The 17615-nt window shown below is 38.6% G+C and overlaps 2 protein-coding genes across 3 annotated transcripts; one reads left to right on the top strand and one right to left on the bottom strand.

Annotated features, from left to right (window-relative positions):
• Positions 1-265: 265 nt before the first annotated feature.
• Positions 266-8195, bottom strand: LOC126617037 (uncharacterized). 2 transcript variants are annotated; one of them, XM_050285117.1, is made up of 19 exons: positions 7965-8195; positions 7361-7513; positions 7117-7276; positions 6718-7036; positions 6263-6403; positions 5986-6175; positions 5753-5883; positions 5175-5393; positions 4740-4906; positions 4259-4337; positions 3611-4141; positions 3150-3520; positions 2905-2988; positions 2713-2817; positions 2269-2502; positions 2085-2153; positions 1712-1936; positions 1369-1467; positions 266-1221 (listed from the first exon to the last, which is right to left on the bottom strand). In XM_050285117.1, exons 1-19 carry the CDS (start codon positions 8065-8067, stop codon positions 888-890), a joined length of 3714 nt encoding a protein of 1237 aa, XP_050141074.1. In that variant the 5' UTR covers positions 8068-8195; the 3' UTR covers positions 266-887. The 2 variants fall into 2 exon arrangements, with proteins under 2 accessions (XP_050141074.1, XP_050141072.1); XM_050285115.1 differs by lacking the exon at positions 7361-7513 and having other exon boundaries at positions 7965-8190.
• A 1053-nt stretch (positions 8196-9248) lies between these two features.
• On the top strand, positions 9249-13319 carry LOC126617154 (plastidial pyruvate kinase 2-like). The gene is made up of 12 exons (XM_050285199.1): positions 9249-9751; positions 10179-10457; positions 10582-10747; positions 10828-10962; positions 11079-11189; positions 11295-11383; positions 11689-11751; positions 11857-12032; positions 12138-12240; positions 12338-12486; positions 12597-12705; positions 12914-13319. Exons 1-12 carry the CDS (start codon positions 9506-9508, stop codon positions 13019-13021), a joined length of 1734 nt encoding a protein of 577 aa, XP_050141156.1. The 5' UTR covers positions 9249-9505; the 3' UTR covers positions 13022-13319.
• Positions 13320-17615: the final 4296 nt, after the last annotated feature.

Genomic DNA, 17615 nt, shown 5'->3' on the forward strand with positions numbered 1-17615 from the left:
ATTTTAAATAATTTATGACCGCACGATATACGAAAAAATCCTTCACGTCCGAGAAAATGAGGGAAAATGGTAGAGAAAAATTGGAAAAGGAGATTGGAATAAAAAAGTACGGTGGTGGGGGCATGGACTGGAGAAAGACTTCATACGTGAAGGAAGGGAAAGCAAGAAGAAAGAATGGTGGTGGAGCATGGATTGGAGAAAGACTTAATACGTGAAGGAAGGGAAAGGAAGAAGAAAATATGGCTACTCCGAGGACATAGGCAAATTTGACCGAACCTCGTAAATATTGTATCCTATTTACATTTTCTTACCGTTGATTATATTTCGTGTAGCCTGCGCAAAATCTATTCCAATACAGACCATTAGAATAAGATGAACTAGAGAATTACATGAAATTGCACTTGGAATATTAAGCGACTTGGAACTAGTAAAGATCGTACCCAGTGCACAAGGCTCCCGCTTTAAGCAGGGTCTGAGAGAGGTGAATATCGGGTAGCCTTACCCCCATTTATGAAGAGGCTGCTCCCAAGTCTTGAACCCGAGACCTACCGCTCATGGGCGAAGGTACTTGCCATCCGGAAATCGATAGTCGGGGGCAATTGTGGGACCACCATTTGTAGAATGATGCCCCACGCGGCCTCTAAGGTCCAACCGTCCGGAGGTGACCTTCCCTGCCCACAGGAGTCCCTTACACAATGTACACACACAGATCACTAATCCAAATTCTACTGCATGTTTAAGAAAAAGGATGATTTCACCACTTCGGTACTCAGCACCAAGGAACCTGATCATGCTACAACGGATAATGGTATAACAATTCCAGCAGAGTCAGAAACCACACCGTCCTTCGAAACTCCAGCACGGTGAAACCTGATCGTGCTACAATCTCAGTCATCATCTTCATCATCAAGTACCATCCTTGACCTCCTTCTGCTTACACCACTCACTGGCAATGTACCTACTTCATCCTCCGAATCTGCCAGATCAGTGTCCATTTCCTGATGTAGCAAATCCTCCAAAGTTTTCACAGGTCCAACATCTAATGGATTACCACTGCTGGTGCCCGTGACTTCAGCTTGTTCTGTGCCATTCAGACTAGCACGTTTCGCAGCAGCACCTTCGTCAACTTCATTTTCCAAAACAGTGCCGCTTTCTGTTCCCTGAATCGAGATGGCTTCGGAGTTTTGATCTATGGACTTGGAAAGGGATCGCCTAGTTTTCCTATATCCAAAAGAACAATTTTTTTATTAGAAAAATGGCTACCTTACATACACAATCAGAATCCAACGACTATAGTTATTCGAATTCTTCTTTTTTCGTTTTTTTCTCAGGGGGAGGTTTGAGGATGGAGAGAGGGAAGAGATTTACTTAAGAACAGAGCTTAGGATTTCATCATCACAATCATCTTCCAACGCTTCTCGTCCAATAGTCTGTTCTAGCAACTCGTCGCTATTATCCTTCTTGCCCCTAGAAGTTCAAACAAAAAGTTGTCAGACATAGGTATTTACACATCTATGTATGCATGCGAGTGTAAAGATGGAACCAAATACACATTCCTACAAGTTAATTCGGAATATGGAAACCGAACTGAATAATGAATTTAATAACCTTATATTGTAAGGTTTACGTAAAGATATTGGAGTCTGACATATGCAGTAAAAACGCCAAAACAGTGAAAACTAAGATGGACATACTAATCATTGACATTTACCTTTTCATTAATGAAAATAGTGTTTCATCATCAGAGTCGTGCATTTTGTTTGCATTAGAGTCACTATGATCCTCATCCTTCAGCATGCCACCTGAAGGCCTCTTCTTCCGAGGAATATGCAAACCAAGCTGCTTAAGCTTACGAGAAACTTGAGGAGCTGTGAATTTCCCATCTCCATCCATCGCATTTGCAATCATATGGCTGCATTTCTTATGGTCTTTAAATCTGGGAAGATCGAAGAAAGCAAATTTTTCTTTAAAACAATATAATAGTAAACTTCCATTATCTACTTTTCTTTGGTAATCCTCCAGCATTTATCAAGTGAGAAGATGTCAAATCTCATATTTCCACCAAGCCACCAAGTAATACTCACTGCTCGTACAAAGCTCTGATATTAGCTTCCTGATCTTCACTGAGGGCACGGACCCTTTTTCTTGCTCGCCTATAAAAATATCAAGGTCAAATTAATTAACAGCTGAGCAGTGAAGCAACACAAACAAAACCAGCATGCATTACGATTTGCCATGAAATGAATGGCTAATTGACAAAACACTCACAAAGGCTGGCTTTTTGATTCAGAATGAGTTTTAAGTGCTTCCTCTACTCTTCCATCTCCATCAATTTGACTAGGCCCAGTGGAAACAGATTCCTGAGCTTTCCGAATTCTTTTCCTTCGTGCAACTTTCAGCCCTAGCTGTTTAAGCTTGTTAGAAATTTGAGCTGATGAAACTTTACCATCACGATCAAGAGCTTCCGCAATAAGATGACTACAATTCTGGTCATCCTTGAATCTAGATTGGCCATATTTGTTAGGAAAGATTTCAGTAAAGCTGGATGAAAAAAGTAGGTTACACTGCTAAAACAATATTGGCACAACTCAAATTATGAACACACATCATGGCCAATGCTTTTTATATTATTATGTTTCGGCTGATATCAGGTGTACTATGCCGGGTTAAAGGCTCAAGAAAGAAGAAAGATCTTAGATCAAGGAACCATACTTCTCATACAGATCCTTAATTTTCATCTCCAGTTCAGCTCCAATAACAAGTCGCTTGTTTTTTCTAGAAACCCTCTCAGTTTCATTCTCTATGGACTTTCCCTCACTGCAACAGTCGAATGCATCAAGGTCTCATTAAGATGACAATTTATAAAAAATATTAATCATCAAGTTGTAAGTATAAAGGACGTACTTGTCATAATTAGCTTGCCCATCAGTCTCATTATCTGAAATATATGCAGTACCTCCCTCCGCTTTGCCAGAATTTTCTCCATCACTGTAAGAAAAAAGAAGGCATATTTGTTAGCTCCTCTTGCAGTATCTCATCCATTCAGAAAATTTCGTACTTTTTTTTGTCCCTTTGGTAGACTTGTTTCGCAAAATTTATTCATATATCACAATTTCCCGCTTAATAGAGGCATCAGAAACATGTCTTACTTCTCATATCCAAGGTCATGAGATAGCACGACATCAGCTTCATCTTCACCAAGTGCATCTGCTATGCTTCTACTTGTCCATCCTTTGTCCAGTGATGGACCAATTTCATCGTCCCCTAAACTGTTTGCCCAGTTTCTAGTTTCTTTCTTCAAATGGCCAAGCTCTTGCAATAAATACTCAGCATTAATGTAATGGCATTCTTTGCGAGTTTTCCAGAAGAGAACTTCCACAAAAAGTAGGGGTTGATTTTTCATTTTTTTAAGCATTTTTCTGACCAAACTTTTCAAAAAATCGACAATATTTTCATACGCCTTGCATGGACATGACTTCTGCTCAGCTAGAATGTCATAGAATGTAGTGAGGAGTGACAACTGCAAAAGTTTTTCCATGAAAACTTTAGATGAGAAATGAACTTGAAATGGCTGCTTAAAATTATATAAAGTTGATACGTAAAGTTTCACCTGATACAACATCGGAGAGAGCCCCAGGTCATCACTTATCCTTCGCAGCATGCTGACTATGTAGTGATTGGTACTGGTCGAGTTACCCTTATAAAACTTAAGCAACCAACACAACTTCTGGATGATGCTGTGGCTTGCAAAAGCAGAAATCAAAGTTGACACCTTAAAATCAACTTCATCAGTTGCAGCTACCTGCTCATCAGCAGAAGAATCGCCTGTGCTATAACCAAGATCACCTTTGGCATAGTCAGAATCTCTGCGATCGATCTGTGCCAGACTGTCTTCAATTTTTTCTGTCTCCAACAAAGATATTTTGCATTCATCAGGCTGATCAGGGATAATGGTGTCTTCTTTCCCATTGGAAATTGTGTTTAGGCTTCTGTTCTCCGTCACACTGACTTCTGTTGATTGCTCTTCATTGGAGATGCCAATCTCTTTTTGAATGGTACCATGCTCTTCTAAGAGTTTATTTTCTGTTTCCTTCTCAATAGGTGTTTTCTTCTTCCTCACTTTCCTAGATTTTTTAGAAACCTGAATCATAAAAGGAAATTGGTTTTAGTAGTGAATTTTTTTTTTCCAAATGGTTTTAGCAGAGAGACAATAATATTTTCCCCCTTTCCCCCATCCAAAATTATGAATGCTACATACCCTCAAAGTTCCGCCTGCTTGAAGGTTTTCCATGAGCCGTAAAACTTTATAAACCATCTCTATCAAATCTGCAAGATCACTGACAAAGAAAACTTGTGAATATGAAATAAAGGCCCTCAAACAAGAGAAAAAAAATGTAATTAATTTTGGAATAACTTGCTTTTGATCAAAGACAAATGGATATTAAATCTCTTTTTCCTGGTACGTGTTTGAACAGTAGTAGGTTAAAGGCAGGTGTTTCTTGATGGTCAGGGAAAAGTCCTACCCTGTAGAATGCTGAATCATCTCCCTTTCTTAAAGATTGCATATCTAAAATTGGATGCCCAACAACAAAGAAAAAAATCCTCTAATCTTTCGTTAAAACTCTCTGATACTGACACAACTACTAAAGAGAACCTCTCAACAGGATTTCAAGTGAAAAATCATATTTGGAAATTTAAAAAAAGTGTGCATGTGGATACAAAAAGGAAAAAAAAAGGACCTTCTGGGTTGTTTGAGAGTGTCAAATGATTTGAGTAAATTTATGAGGAAGTGCGTCATCCCCTCATCAGTCTGATCATAAAATAATTTGTAGAGAAGTATGCGAGCTGTTTGAGGCTCCTTGGAATCTGCTGGCAATAACTTAAGCACCAAATCCAGCATGCGAATCTGGAAGAAAAATAAATTAGTTAAGAAGCATGTTGCAAGAGCATAATTAAAATACAGTTCTTATCCCAACTTCACATATCAATAACTTGCATAGAGCTTTTGAGATATGGCAACTTAAAAATATGTCCTTCTAATGGGCCACTAAAGTGCAATTGGTCCCTTTAAAAACTATGTATTTTTTTTCCATCATTCGTTACACCAATGACCCTTGCATGGAAAGTAACTTAGGCCACAGAGAAGTGTTATTGGAAAGTAATGAAATAATTACCATATTTTTCATAAGAGAACCAGCTGCAGACAAAAACTTGTAGTCATGTGTTTCCTTCAAGCTATCATATGCATAACGCCACTTTGAAATGACTAGTTGAAACATAGATTCGTTCACTGATGCTGCAATGGGTCCGCAAACATCACCTTTGAAGAATGTGCTATCAGCATCTTTATCAGTGGGAGCTTCAGTTGGATCTGCTTCTGTGCCCATGCTAGGCTGGTAAATCATAGAAGATCCAGGTAAAACAATTAAAATTCTCCAACAAGAAATGTGACTTGAGTTATGTGGTGAAATGACCCAAAATGACAACCACTGTGCATAATGGACTCATTATATCAGAAGTACAATCTAAACCCTTTAGAATGGATAATGGAGAAAGACCCAGTTGCATTGATTAAATTGCAGGTTGGGATAGATTGAGATGAGAAATATTGGTCCTTCTCCGTGCAAAAAGGTTAGTTTCTAAATTCTGAAAAATGAGTCCTGTTTGCAGAAAGGTTTCATTTTGCAAAAAGTAATTACCATGTCCATTTAGGAAACAACTAAACATGGTTATCCAACATAGCCTGTCTCACCTTAGAAATTGAAGACTTGTGATACTGGAAAGAAATAGCAAACTGAGCAACTTGAAAGAAGACAACAACATCACTCTTCTGAATTGAGGGGTGTTCCTTTTCAATATTCTCACGAATTGACTGCATCAGAACTGATAGACACAGACTACTTTGTAATTGTGCAATAAGACCATAATGGAACATCAAGAAAAAAAAGTGAACTAACATAAAAGAGGAATGAAAAAATGACATACCATTGTAACCCCCTGATAAAAACTGGTTTACAAAATCATGGAGCAATTCTAAAATTTTATCCTTTGTTGAAGGCAATGTCCCATGATCCCAAGCAATTTTTTTTACTGGACCCCGGGGATTATGTGGTTTAAGCATGGTTTTACAAGAGGTAGAAGTAGGCCTTCCCTTCAAAACTGCCACAGAACCATCCTGCCGAGGAAAGCCCATTATCATTAGAGAAGAACTTATAAAAAGTTAAAAACCTCACTTGCATGAGGCCATAGTGAAACTCCCTACCATGGTGAGCTGGGTAAATGTTCCACTAAATTGTGAATGGCGACTCATGTTACGTAGTCTAGAAAGTCTTTTTTTCTCTTCTTCTTCTTCCTCCATTATGGACTTGAGACTATTTAAGGAACCAGCGGTGTTTCCATCCACCTAAAAAATACAAGTAATCAAATAGACTATAAGAAAACGGCTATCAACCACTGCATCAGTAATGTAAGTAGTAAGATTAAATCATTGAGCAAATAATTCAAAGCTCATAAGTTCAGAATATAAAGCAACAAAAGGAAAGAAATTTCATTGGCTAAAACTTGTACTTTTTGTGGCTCTATCTATGTCTCATATTAAAGCTTCTTGTCAAGGTTTTCATTTAATTTCTCCCATTGTCTTATTTAAAATGCTCGCTAGCTCTGAACAAACGTCATTTTCCTTACAAAGAATTCAGAAAGAGATGAAGAGAAACCAACCTTAAGACCTTTTGAATATGCGTTTGCGATCAACTCTGGTTCTTGACCCATGAATATGTAATGGAAAATTTCCAATAAAAGCAAGTTATCGTGACAGAGGTAGCTACGGGAATCACCAATATGCTGGGTTATGACTAAAACTATGTCCATCACGTTCTCATGAAACAAAAGTTCTAGAAATCTATCTCTAAGTGATACAAATTGACTGGCCATTCCTCCAGCCTTCTGCTGCTGTGAAATTTCTTGAACAGCTAAGATGTTTCGGAATAAAGTAAGTACCAACTGCACCAATTTCCAGTCATCCTCCGTGAATGCATCACTGTCAAAAAGCGATGAAGAATATGTAATTTTCAAGCAACCAATGATGCAGAAGATGAAGCATATGTAATCTTCTCTCACCGTTCCAAATTTTCCAGTGGGCTTTCCAGAAGCGATACTATAACTGCAACAGTATCACTAGATGTAATCGAAGACTTCAACTTCCACAGAAACTCTATCTGCTGCAAAACATCATTCGACGAAGGCTCAACTGGCATAGTTAGGAACACCAGAACCTTCACTGCAAATTCAAAAAAATAATTAAAGTCATCCCTTTGGAATACGCTTTCATAAACATGTAATGAAGAGAGAAAAACGATTTTACCTGCATTCAAAACCAAGTTGGTATCAGCTTGGCAGTGTTCAATGATAGGTACCAAATGCTGATCTACAATATTCCATTTACAGACTTGCTTAAAAACATCCCGATTCTGCGGGTCATCACGCCTCAAAAACCTTAGCAAATCTTTCAGATTATCTGTCAATAACAAAGAAAAACAAATTTCATATCTGCCACCTGACTGGAAAAAATAACATTCCCAATCGACATCGTTTTCATCTAATCAATCGAGACCATACGATTCCTCGTGCATTCAAGCCAAATCCAAATAATTAAGAAAAAAAATACCCATTGAACGTTTGGAATTAACAAAGAAAATTTTCGAATTTAAAAAATTAAACGGAAGAAAAATGATGCAATTTAGCCCGGTGGAATTTTACCTTCAAAATTAACCCATTTCCAACCATCAACAGTAAGTGAAATAAATAATTCCCCCCAAATCTGCCCTAGTTTCGCAATCTACTCCAACCAAAATTGCTACAAAGTCAATTTAACTAGGAAATTTTGCAATCCAAACTAAAATTATCTTCCATTTCCGGCATTTTCTCGGCATCCAAACGGAGATTTCTCGAAGACATAGATGACGTACCTAAGCAGTACTTGCCCTTCGAGTAGCCGATCCGGTTGCCATTGTCATCTTCTTCTGCAATCCCCAGATCGCAGCATATTACCGATAAGCCTTCCAAGTCCATCTTCCGTGAAACGGTGCCGTTTTCAAACGAGGGTTCGAGAGTTTGGGACTTCTGGAGGAGATGAGGAGTGGAGGAATTTGGCGCGAGAGCAATCAGATCTCCGAGAAAGGGTTTATTTTGAGGGTTTTGGTGGCGCCAATTTCAACGTGATTTTCCCGCGCTCCTCAGGCGTGGCCAAGGTTTTTATTAGCTGATGTGGCCATTTAGGTGTACAGGTGTCAGCTGATGTGGCAATCGTTTATAGGTTGGAATCGTATGTAGGTGAGGAGAGAGCATCCTCGCCGGATCCTCCAATCATATCCGTTCATTGTACATCTTGCGATCAGTTTTTATCAGGTACCGTTTATATTTAATTTTAAATAATAAAAAATTACAATGATTTTTTACTCCACGATGAACGGATGTAATTGGAGAATCCTAATTATCCTCACAAAGAGAATCTGGAGAGGATCCGGAGAGGATCCCCCTAGATAGGTGAAAACCTTTGATTTTTAAAAATTATTTTTCTAATAATGATGAGTAACACAATTACCTATAAGCATATGTAAGGTATCTTTTTTCTTCGATGTGTGATTCAAACTGTCAACACTCTTCCTTACGTGTGGCCGTTGGGTGACATAGAACACGTGTGGTTATTCGACTTCACGTGTAAGATAACTTGTTCTGATACCATGAAGAAAGTTAAAGTTTCATCATAAAATCAATTGATAATATAAGAAGCAACTCAATTATTTATAAGCACATATAAAATCTCTTATTTCTCAATATGAGATTAAAACTCTCATTAGTCATGTTGAAAATTACATAGACCGATAAATAATTGTGCGTGGATTTAAATTTGTCACGTAGTGCCATTAATTTAGGGAAAGTCATACAAAATAATTTCTCAAAATAAGAACTTATAGATAACAAATTCACCACATATGGCATTCATGTCCATTAGTGTAAAGTCGTGTGAAGAAAAAAATATATTATTACATTAGAACGCCAATGTAACAGTGAACCGAAATATCACAGTAATGGTAAATTCGGTTATGCGAGTTGCTCAACTGGCAAATCAGCCCAGCAGCCCGCATATGAGGAAGCAGCACTGTTTGTCCGGAACAGGCCCAAAATAATCTCGTGACCCGCCCGTTCCCCTTTCGAGACAAACTCCACTTGGAACGAAGGAAGTTGAGCGACTTCTACTTCGCCGCTACTTCCTTCGTTACAACCAAAGCCCTTCCAAACTCTCTGTCTCTCTGTCTCTTTCTCTCTCTCTCTCTCTCTCTGGCGCCTCAAAACCTCCGCCAAAAGTAGCGGCGACTTCCACAACCTCCCCCACGTCCTTTTAAATCCATCGGCCAGTCACTTCACCTCACCATTGTCCTCTCAGAACCTCCGCCAAAAACCCGAATCTCTCCCTCTCTATCTTCTCTCTCTCTCCTCTCTCTCCTAAATGGTGCAGGTGGTGGCTATGCGGGCGATTCAGAGCTCGATCCTCTCTCCCACCTCTGAATCCGCATACCGCCGCGCCGCCTTCAAGCTGAAGCCGCCAACGAGCTTTGCGTACAAAGTTATGGCCTTTGAGGAGAAGCAGAGGGGATGGAGCTGGAGACTGTTTGGGAACAGGAGGTCTGAGATCACTGCGAAGCGTCCCCTTCAGACGGAGGTCGCTCCCGTCTCACCCGAAGACTCACCCAAGGTTCGTGCCACTGCTCAAATCTTCCTTGTTCTTTGTTTGGACCTTGATGCATTTGGCAATGCGGTCTAGTGGTATTCCTCCTTAGAGTAATTCCGAGGTCTCAGGTTCGATTCGCTTGGATGGAAAGTTCGATACTTTATTACGGGCTTAGCTGGAATCCCCTACCTTTGCGTAAAAAAAATATAATCTGTTTGGTTGCCGAGAAATTGTAGAAAATCATGAGAAAAAAGGAAACTTTTTGTTTTTGGATGTTGAATTGATAATAGATAGGCTGATTGATAATGTTTAGGGCTGTTTGGAAATGCTTTTATAGAAAGCACTTATGCTCGTAATCGCTTTTATTACAATCACTTTGAAATTTTCATTTAAAGTTCCGAGTGCTTTTAGAATGTATGCTTAGATTTGTTTAGTTTGTGTTGCTAATTAGATAGAGGAGCAGTGGAAGGCAATTCAGCAACTTGATGACCCAGCAGTGGGTATGTGGTCCAAGCCTGTTGTAAAACGTAAGACAAAGATTGTTTGCACAATTGGTCCTTCCACCAACACACACGAAATGATCTGGAAGTTGGCCGAGGCTGGAATGAATGTTGCTCGTATGAATATGTCTCATGGAGATCACGTGTCTCATCAGAAAGTTATAGACTTGGTTAAAGAATATAATGAGCAACATAAAGACAATGTCATCGCAATCATGCTTGATACCAAGGCAAGGCTCCCCTTATTGTTTGTTGTTATTCCTTCGATATCAAGTCATTACGTTAAATTGCTTATTTTTTACTATTCGGATTATATCTAGGTCATTCCATTGATGAAAGGTTGTTCTGTATCAGGGTCCTGAGGTTAGGAGCGGTGACTTGCCGCAGCCAATCAATTTGGAAAGCGGGCAGGAATTTACCTTTACAATCAAAAGAGGGGTTGGCACATCAGATTGTGTTAGCGTGAACTATGATGATTTTGTTAACGATGTAGCACCGGGAGACATGCTTCTGGTTGATGGTATGTTGAATTTTACTTTTCTTTTGGTTAAAAATTGAAATTATGTTTATATGCACCCTGAATCTTGATTTGCGCTGTAGGTGGTATGATGTCATTCCTGGTGAAGTCCAAGACAGAAGAATCAGTGAATTGTGAAGTTGTTGATGGAGGAGAGCTTAAGTCTAGGCGACATTTGAATGTGCGAGGGAAAAGTGCAACATTGCCTTCTATCACTGGTTGGACTCCTAAATTGTCGATTACATCCTTTACATTCTATTAAAGATGTTTTTCTTTTATTTCTTTATGATCGGTTTTCCTAATCGATATAGTTTTCTGAACTTATTTATTGCAGAGAAAGATTGGGAAGATATTAAATTTGGAGTGGACAATAAAGTTGACTTTTACGCTGTTTCATTTGTCAAAGATGCACAAGTTGTTCATGAATTGAAGAATTATCTGCAAAGTAACTGTCCAAATACTTTTATCATATATTCATAAAATACATCTGAATACCACACTTTTGTTTAATGCTTTTAAAAAATTGTATCTAATATATTTGATGTTGCAGGTAACAATGCAGATATACATGTTATCGTAAAAATAGAAAGTGCAGACTCTATCCCGAATTTGCATTCCATTATCACAGCATCCGATGGGGTAATTTCTTGAACCAATGAATGGAAACTTGATACTCAATAAATGCTCTTTCTCCTGGTTATTTGCATCTTAAAAACACATTTGAAATTTATCAATAAGTTTCAGCAATCTCTTCTTTTAAATTTTTAATATACGATAATTTAGGAAATGATATGTTGAACTTTTTTTAGCACGGTTTAATATATTAGTCTTTATGTTTAATATAAAAATAACTCAAACGTCAAATGCCAATCTCTTCTTTTAATATGTAAATAATAGATTTTGAACTTACCTGATAGTACTGACACACAATTATCTGATTTTAGGCAATGGTTGCAAGAGGAGATCTTGGTGCGGAGCTCCCTGTTGAAGAAGTTCCGCTTTTGCAGGTACTTAACAACAAAAACATTGCAATTGAATCCACTTAACAAGATTGATACATTAAGTTGAGTTCATTGAGTACGTTCTGAACTCTCTTTTATTTCAAAATGTAGGAAGAGATTATCAGGATATGCCGTAGCATGGGAAAGGCTGTTATTGTGGCAACAAATATGCTGGAAAGCATGATTGTTCACCCAACACCAACCAGAGCTGAGGTATCCGACATTGCCATTGCTGTTAGAGAGGGTTCTGATGGAATTATGCTTTCTGGAGAAACTGCTCATGGAAAGTAAGTTGTTGTGGCCATTGGAATTATACGGTTGGAACCAGTTTTGGACTATACTAACATTTAGACCGTAGCATAATGTGATAAAGAGATTTCATATCCATGTAGGTTTCCTTTGAAGGCAGTGAAAGTTATGCACACTGTCGCACTTCGGACTGAGGCGACCATCTTGGGTAGCGCAGTGCCAGCCAATCTTGGTAAAGCTTTCAAGGTTAGGGAACATATACTTATTCATTCAGTTTCAGTAGCCAGTGTCTAGCATCTTATTCATTCAGGTTCAACTGACTCTGAAGTCTTTATTCCTGCAGAACCACATGAGTGAGATGTTTGCTTACCATGCAACCATGATGTCCAATACTCTTGGTACCTCAATCGTTGTCTTTACCAGAACTGGTTTCATGGCTATTCTATTGAGCCATTACCGACCTACCGGCACCATATTTGCCTTCACGAATGAGTGAGTTTTCATGTTACCTTACAAAGGCATTAGTTAAAATTTGTAACTGTATCAGATAAAATATGCTGTGCAAGTTCCACTCATTAGCAAGTACTCTGATTGTCATGCAGTAAGAGCATACAACGGAGATTGGCTTTGTATCAAGGCGTATGTCCCATATACATGGAGTTCACAGAAGATTCTGAAACAAGCTTTAGCAATGCCTTGACTGTGCTGAAGGTGATTTTCTGCTGCATATTTCATAAATTCATGGCGACGTAGAGTAATTTAAATTAAAGGGTCATCCTTGAATCAATCTTGGCAGGATCAATATTTTCGTTTCTTTTAACTTTTTCATAGGATATTATTGGTTCTGATTTGGACTAACGTAGCCACCTATTCAACCATGCCAGCACTGATGATGCATTTTCCGGTGTTTTGTTTACAGGAGCAAGGACTGGTAAAGGCAGGAGAAGAGGTCGCACTCGTTCAAAGTGGCAGGCAACCCATTTGGCGGCTTCAGTCCACTCACAACATTCAAGTGCGCAAAGTTTAGGTGCAACGGAGATGGAAAGGCCGCCCTCGTAACATAGATTTCTTCGTCTACACTACCATAGTTTCAAATGATAGCTTTTGTGTTGTACTTCCAGCAGAATTGTCGTGATAGTTTCTTGCATTGGTTGATTTTTCTTCTATTGCATACTTTTGTGATCCTATACGCTTTTTTTTATTTTTTTATTTTATTGTATTCCGATTTTCCCCCTTTTAATTAATTGTGGTGTATGTTTTAGAACAGTAAGTTGTTAAAGCATAAATTTGGCAGTTGGAATGAAACGTCTAACTTTTTACTCAAACTGTCTAAATTTTTTTAATAGTTTGATTGGGGAAACAGGACGACCTTCTAATATCCGCCGTTACCGTTTGTCGCATAGCCGTTGAACGCTGGCCACGGTGTATCACATCGGCGGGACCGGTGTGGGAGTATGGTGGAAATTCCGTTTTCCTTACGATTAGTATCTTCCTCATAATTTACAATCAATTCATTCAATATTTCTTTTTTTAGATGACAAATTCCAACATTTAAATTATGTATCAGATAATACCCTACCCTATTCATCTGGAAATCTTGGTTCAAATCCTTCGCTATTAGGTGAAAGATCCCTCTTCTTTACATTTATTAGAACTCTTTCTTCACGAGTATTATAATTGGAATAGTCTTATTAATCCAAAAAAAATTATTTTTTTCAAAAAGTAATCCACGATTATTCTTGCTCCTACATAATTCTCATGTTCCTGTGCTTTTGTGAAAGATGTTTAGTAAGACTATCTCCAACCCTGACCTAAAAGCTAAAATTTACCATTTTCCCCCTCCAAATCCACTCCAACCCATGACTTAAAATAAACCTAAAACCTAAAACCCAAATGGATGTCAAATTCCGGCCCTTTAGGCCACAAAGCAAAATGGGCCCCACCAACTGAGAGTAAAACCAGGGCTGTGTTGCCCACTTCCCAACCTCCACACGCCAACGCACCACACGCGCTTGGCAGATTGTTGAAAGCAAACAGCCCCATGTGGGGTTGTTCCCTGCTGTCAGAAAGCAAAAGCAGCCCAACGGCTACTTTTGGTGATCCAACGGTTGTGTTTAAATGGGCTGTTGGTTAATCCAACGGTCCAGGTTCAAATTATTATTATTTTTGTTTTATATTTATATATTTATTAAATCCAACGGTTTAAATCGAATATAATCAAATCTAACGGTAACAAAAAAGATCTAACGGAATTTAAATATTTTTAGGTTAAAATGTTCATATAATTAATTTAGGATAGTCTACATAATTTTTTTTTTTAAAAGTTAATTTTAAAAAAAAATTAGCCTTAATTCATTTTTTGATAATCTGGGGCTAAAATTTTAGGCCAAAAGGGTTGGAGTAGAAAAGCTGTTTCTAGGCTAAAACCTAAATTTTGTGGGCTAAATATTTTTAGGTTTTAAGTCAGGATTGGAGATGGTCTAAGTAGAGTGATTCTACCGATATTTGAAATAAAATTTGTGCTTTTGTGAAAGATGTTCTGTAAGTAGCGTGATTCTGCAAATGTTTGACATAAAATTTGTCGATATTTTCGTCGAAATATTCGAAAAATCAAGAACCTGCGAGATATAATGAGTATCGACAATAATTATTGATCCATTACGTAAATTTTGTCATAATCCATTGCAGATTTGGAACTTTTGAAAAAAAATTTCCTCTGATTTTGACTAAATCAAAATGAGTTGATGTACACATACCTTCCATAATTTTCATCGAAGACAACTGACATCGACATTTTCATAAATTTGCGTAATGGTATTATCACATGTACTAATATTTTAAACACGGTCTATAGATGTTTTGGGCTTGAACTAGTCTCTATGGAATGAGGTAGATTTTTTTTTTTAGTACATCGATATTTTTACATTAAGGGAGGAGGGAGTTCGGCAAAGTCACATAATGAGCAACCTAATTTGGTATCGAATTCGCCATCCACGATATTCGAACCTAAGACCTCTCATTACAAGTGAAGAAGAATATCATCAGACCGTAGTATTGAGTGGCTAGGCAGATTTTTTTGTTTATTAACGAAGTTCGAAAGTGAAACAAAAATTGTTGATAAGGACTTCATAAACAAGCTATTGGAAGCCTTATGTTTTAGGGAACTTTAACGAAAAACAGCTGATACTGTTCACTTTAACGAAAAACCACATTTTTACACTAAAAAGTCAATCCTGGTACTATTCACTTTACCCTTTATTTTGTCCTTATCATTAAAACTCAAAGTTTTCAAGCCTTTTTCATTAGTTTTCCTTATGTTTTATGCGTCTAGATTGCATTATTGGTTACTTATTTAGCAGCATATATTTGGTGTGGACAAGCAAGCTAGGCATAGAACTTAATTAGATGTTGTCCATAATGGATGCACTGTAACCGTTGTCATACTGCCTGCTCCAGAGCATAACTCCTCCGTACCTGGGCGAATTCTTAATCGTTGGAAGAACTTGTGACTTGAGAGCGTCAGCAGGAATAAATCCGCCGCTCGGAGCGGCCTCAGGAGCTGCTGGTAAACCCAAGAACACCTCGCTGGCCGGAACCGAGGCCCATTGGTTCCAACTGCTCAAAAGAGCGTTGGCATTACCGTCTGAATACTGGCATGGGGGGTTGTTGTAGAACTGAACCCAAACGTAGTCAAATAAGCCAGTTTGGATTGCGCCGTCTAGGTGAGCATCCGGGATTGGACATTGTGGAGCTGCGGCTAAATAGACCGTTTTTGCCTGTGTGTTGTGCCCGTTGAGTAACCTGGCAAGCTCATCATAGAACTGCCCACCACCTATAACAATGGCGAAATCAACGCCGTCCAAAACAGCGTCCCCAAGCGGGCGCGATGCTGACTGACCACCTAGGAAGTTGTTCCAGATGTAATCAGCAACTTGCCTTGCATCATCAGCTGAAGTGAGATTGTAACTTCCGACAGCCCCTCCAATCGAGAGGAGGACTTTTATGTTTTGGGATTGGCAAGCTCTGATGTTGGCGCTCAGCCCCGTGCAAGTACTACTGCTGGGGTCGCAGTGGCCGGCGAGGTTGAGGGCAGGGACCTGGTTGTTTCCGAAAGTCATGAGGAAAGCTATGTTAACAAACTGGTAGTTGCCTGAGTTGCAAGCATCTACTATGTGTTAGCATACAGACTGTAATCTTGTATGTAAGTTCCAATCAATCTATGAGTAGTGAAGAAGAAGAGAATGAGAGTTTTTAGAGAAAGAGAGAGTTAAGCTTGAAGAAGAGGAAAAGACTCTGCACTCTATTTGATTCATACGCACACACTTAGCACATGTAGCAAGAGCAAATATTACTTAATCTAAGATTACATCTTAGCTGCACACTTGGACTATGATCCAAGGGCTAATATTTAAAGCTGACTTCTTATTACATTTCAGCATATACACTTATAAACTAACACTCCCTTCTAAGTGATGTGCTGAAATCACTCCCAAAGTTGTCCTCAGTAATTCAAATCGGTCCCTTGCCAAAGCTTTAGTGAATATATCTGCAATCTGCTCTTCAGTCTTGCAGTATATCAAATCAATTTCACCATCTTGAAGTGCATCTCGGATGAAATGAAATTTCCGATTAATGTGCCTGGTTTTGTGATGATGAACTGGATTCTTTGATATGGCAATTGCTGAAGTATTATCGCACAACAACTTAGTTGGTTCTGCTTGTTCTTCCCCGAAATCAGAGAGTACAAATCTTAGCCAAATGGCCTGTGCAGTAGCTTCTACTGCACTGATGTATTCTGCCTCTGTGGTTGAAAGAGCAACACTGCTTTGTTTGATTGAGGCCCAAGAAAACACACCAGAACCAAGATTGAATGCATAGCCAGATGTACTCCTCATATCATCTTCACTTCCACTCCAATCACTATCACAATAACCAACCAACACTGCTCCTTTTCCTTTCTCATAAAAAACTCCATAGTTCACAGTGCCTTGTATGTATCTCAGAACTCTCTTAGCTGTCCCCATATGCTTCTTGGTAGGATTGTGCATAAACCTAGCCAATAAGCTTGCTGCAAACATAATATCTGGCCTTGTTGCTGTTAAATATAGCAAACTTCCCACCATTTGTCTATATAAAGTCTCATCTGCCAGATCACTTCCATCTACTTTTGTAAGTCTTTCATTCATAGCTAATGGTGTTGCAACCGGCTTGCAATCCCTAAGTCCAAATTTCTCAAGCAAAGTCTTTGCATATTTCTTTTGATGCAAGAAGATGTAATTATCTGTCTGCAGTACCCCAAGACCAAGGAAATGATGAAGTAATCCTAGATCAGTCATCTCATATTGTCTCATCATCTCACCTTTGAACTCTGCTATCATCTCCTTTGAACTTCCAGTGTAGATAATATCATCTACATATAGTGACACAATGAGAATGCCACTATGAGATGTCTTGATATAAAGAGTAGCTTCACTCGGACTTCTGTGGAATCCAGCCTTTGCAAAATAAGAATTTATTTCTTCATACCAAGCTCTTGGAGCTTGTTTCAAACCATATAAGGCTTTCCTGAGCCTGTACACTTTGTCTTCCTTGCCCTGTATAACAAAACCAGATGGTTGATC

The sequence above is a fragment of the Malus sylvestris genome, chromosome 1 (assembly GCF_916048215.2).
Source record: "Malus sylvestris chromosome 1, drMalSylv7.2, whole genome shotgun sequence".
Lineage (NCBI taxonomy): Eukaryota > Viridiplantae > Streptophyta > Magnoliopsida > Rosales > Rosaceae > Malus > Malus sylvestris.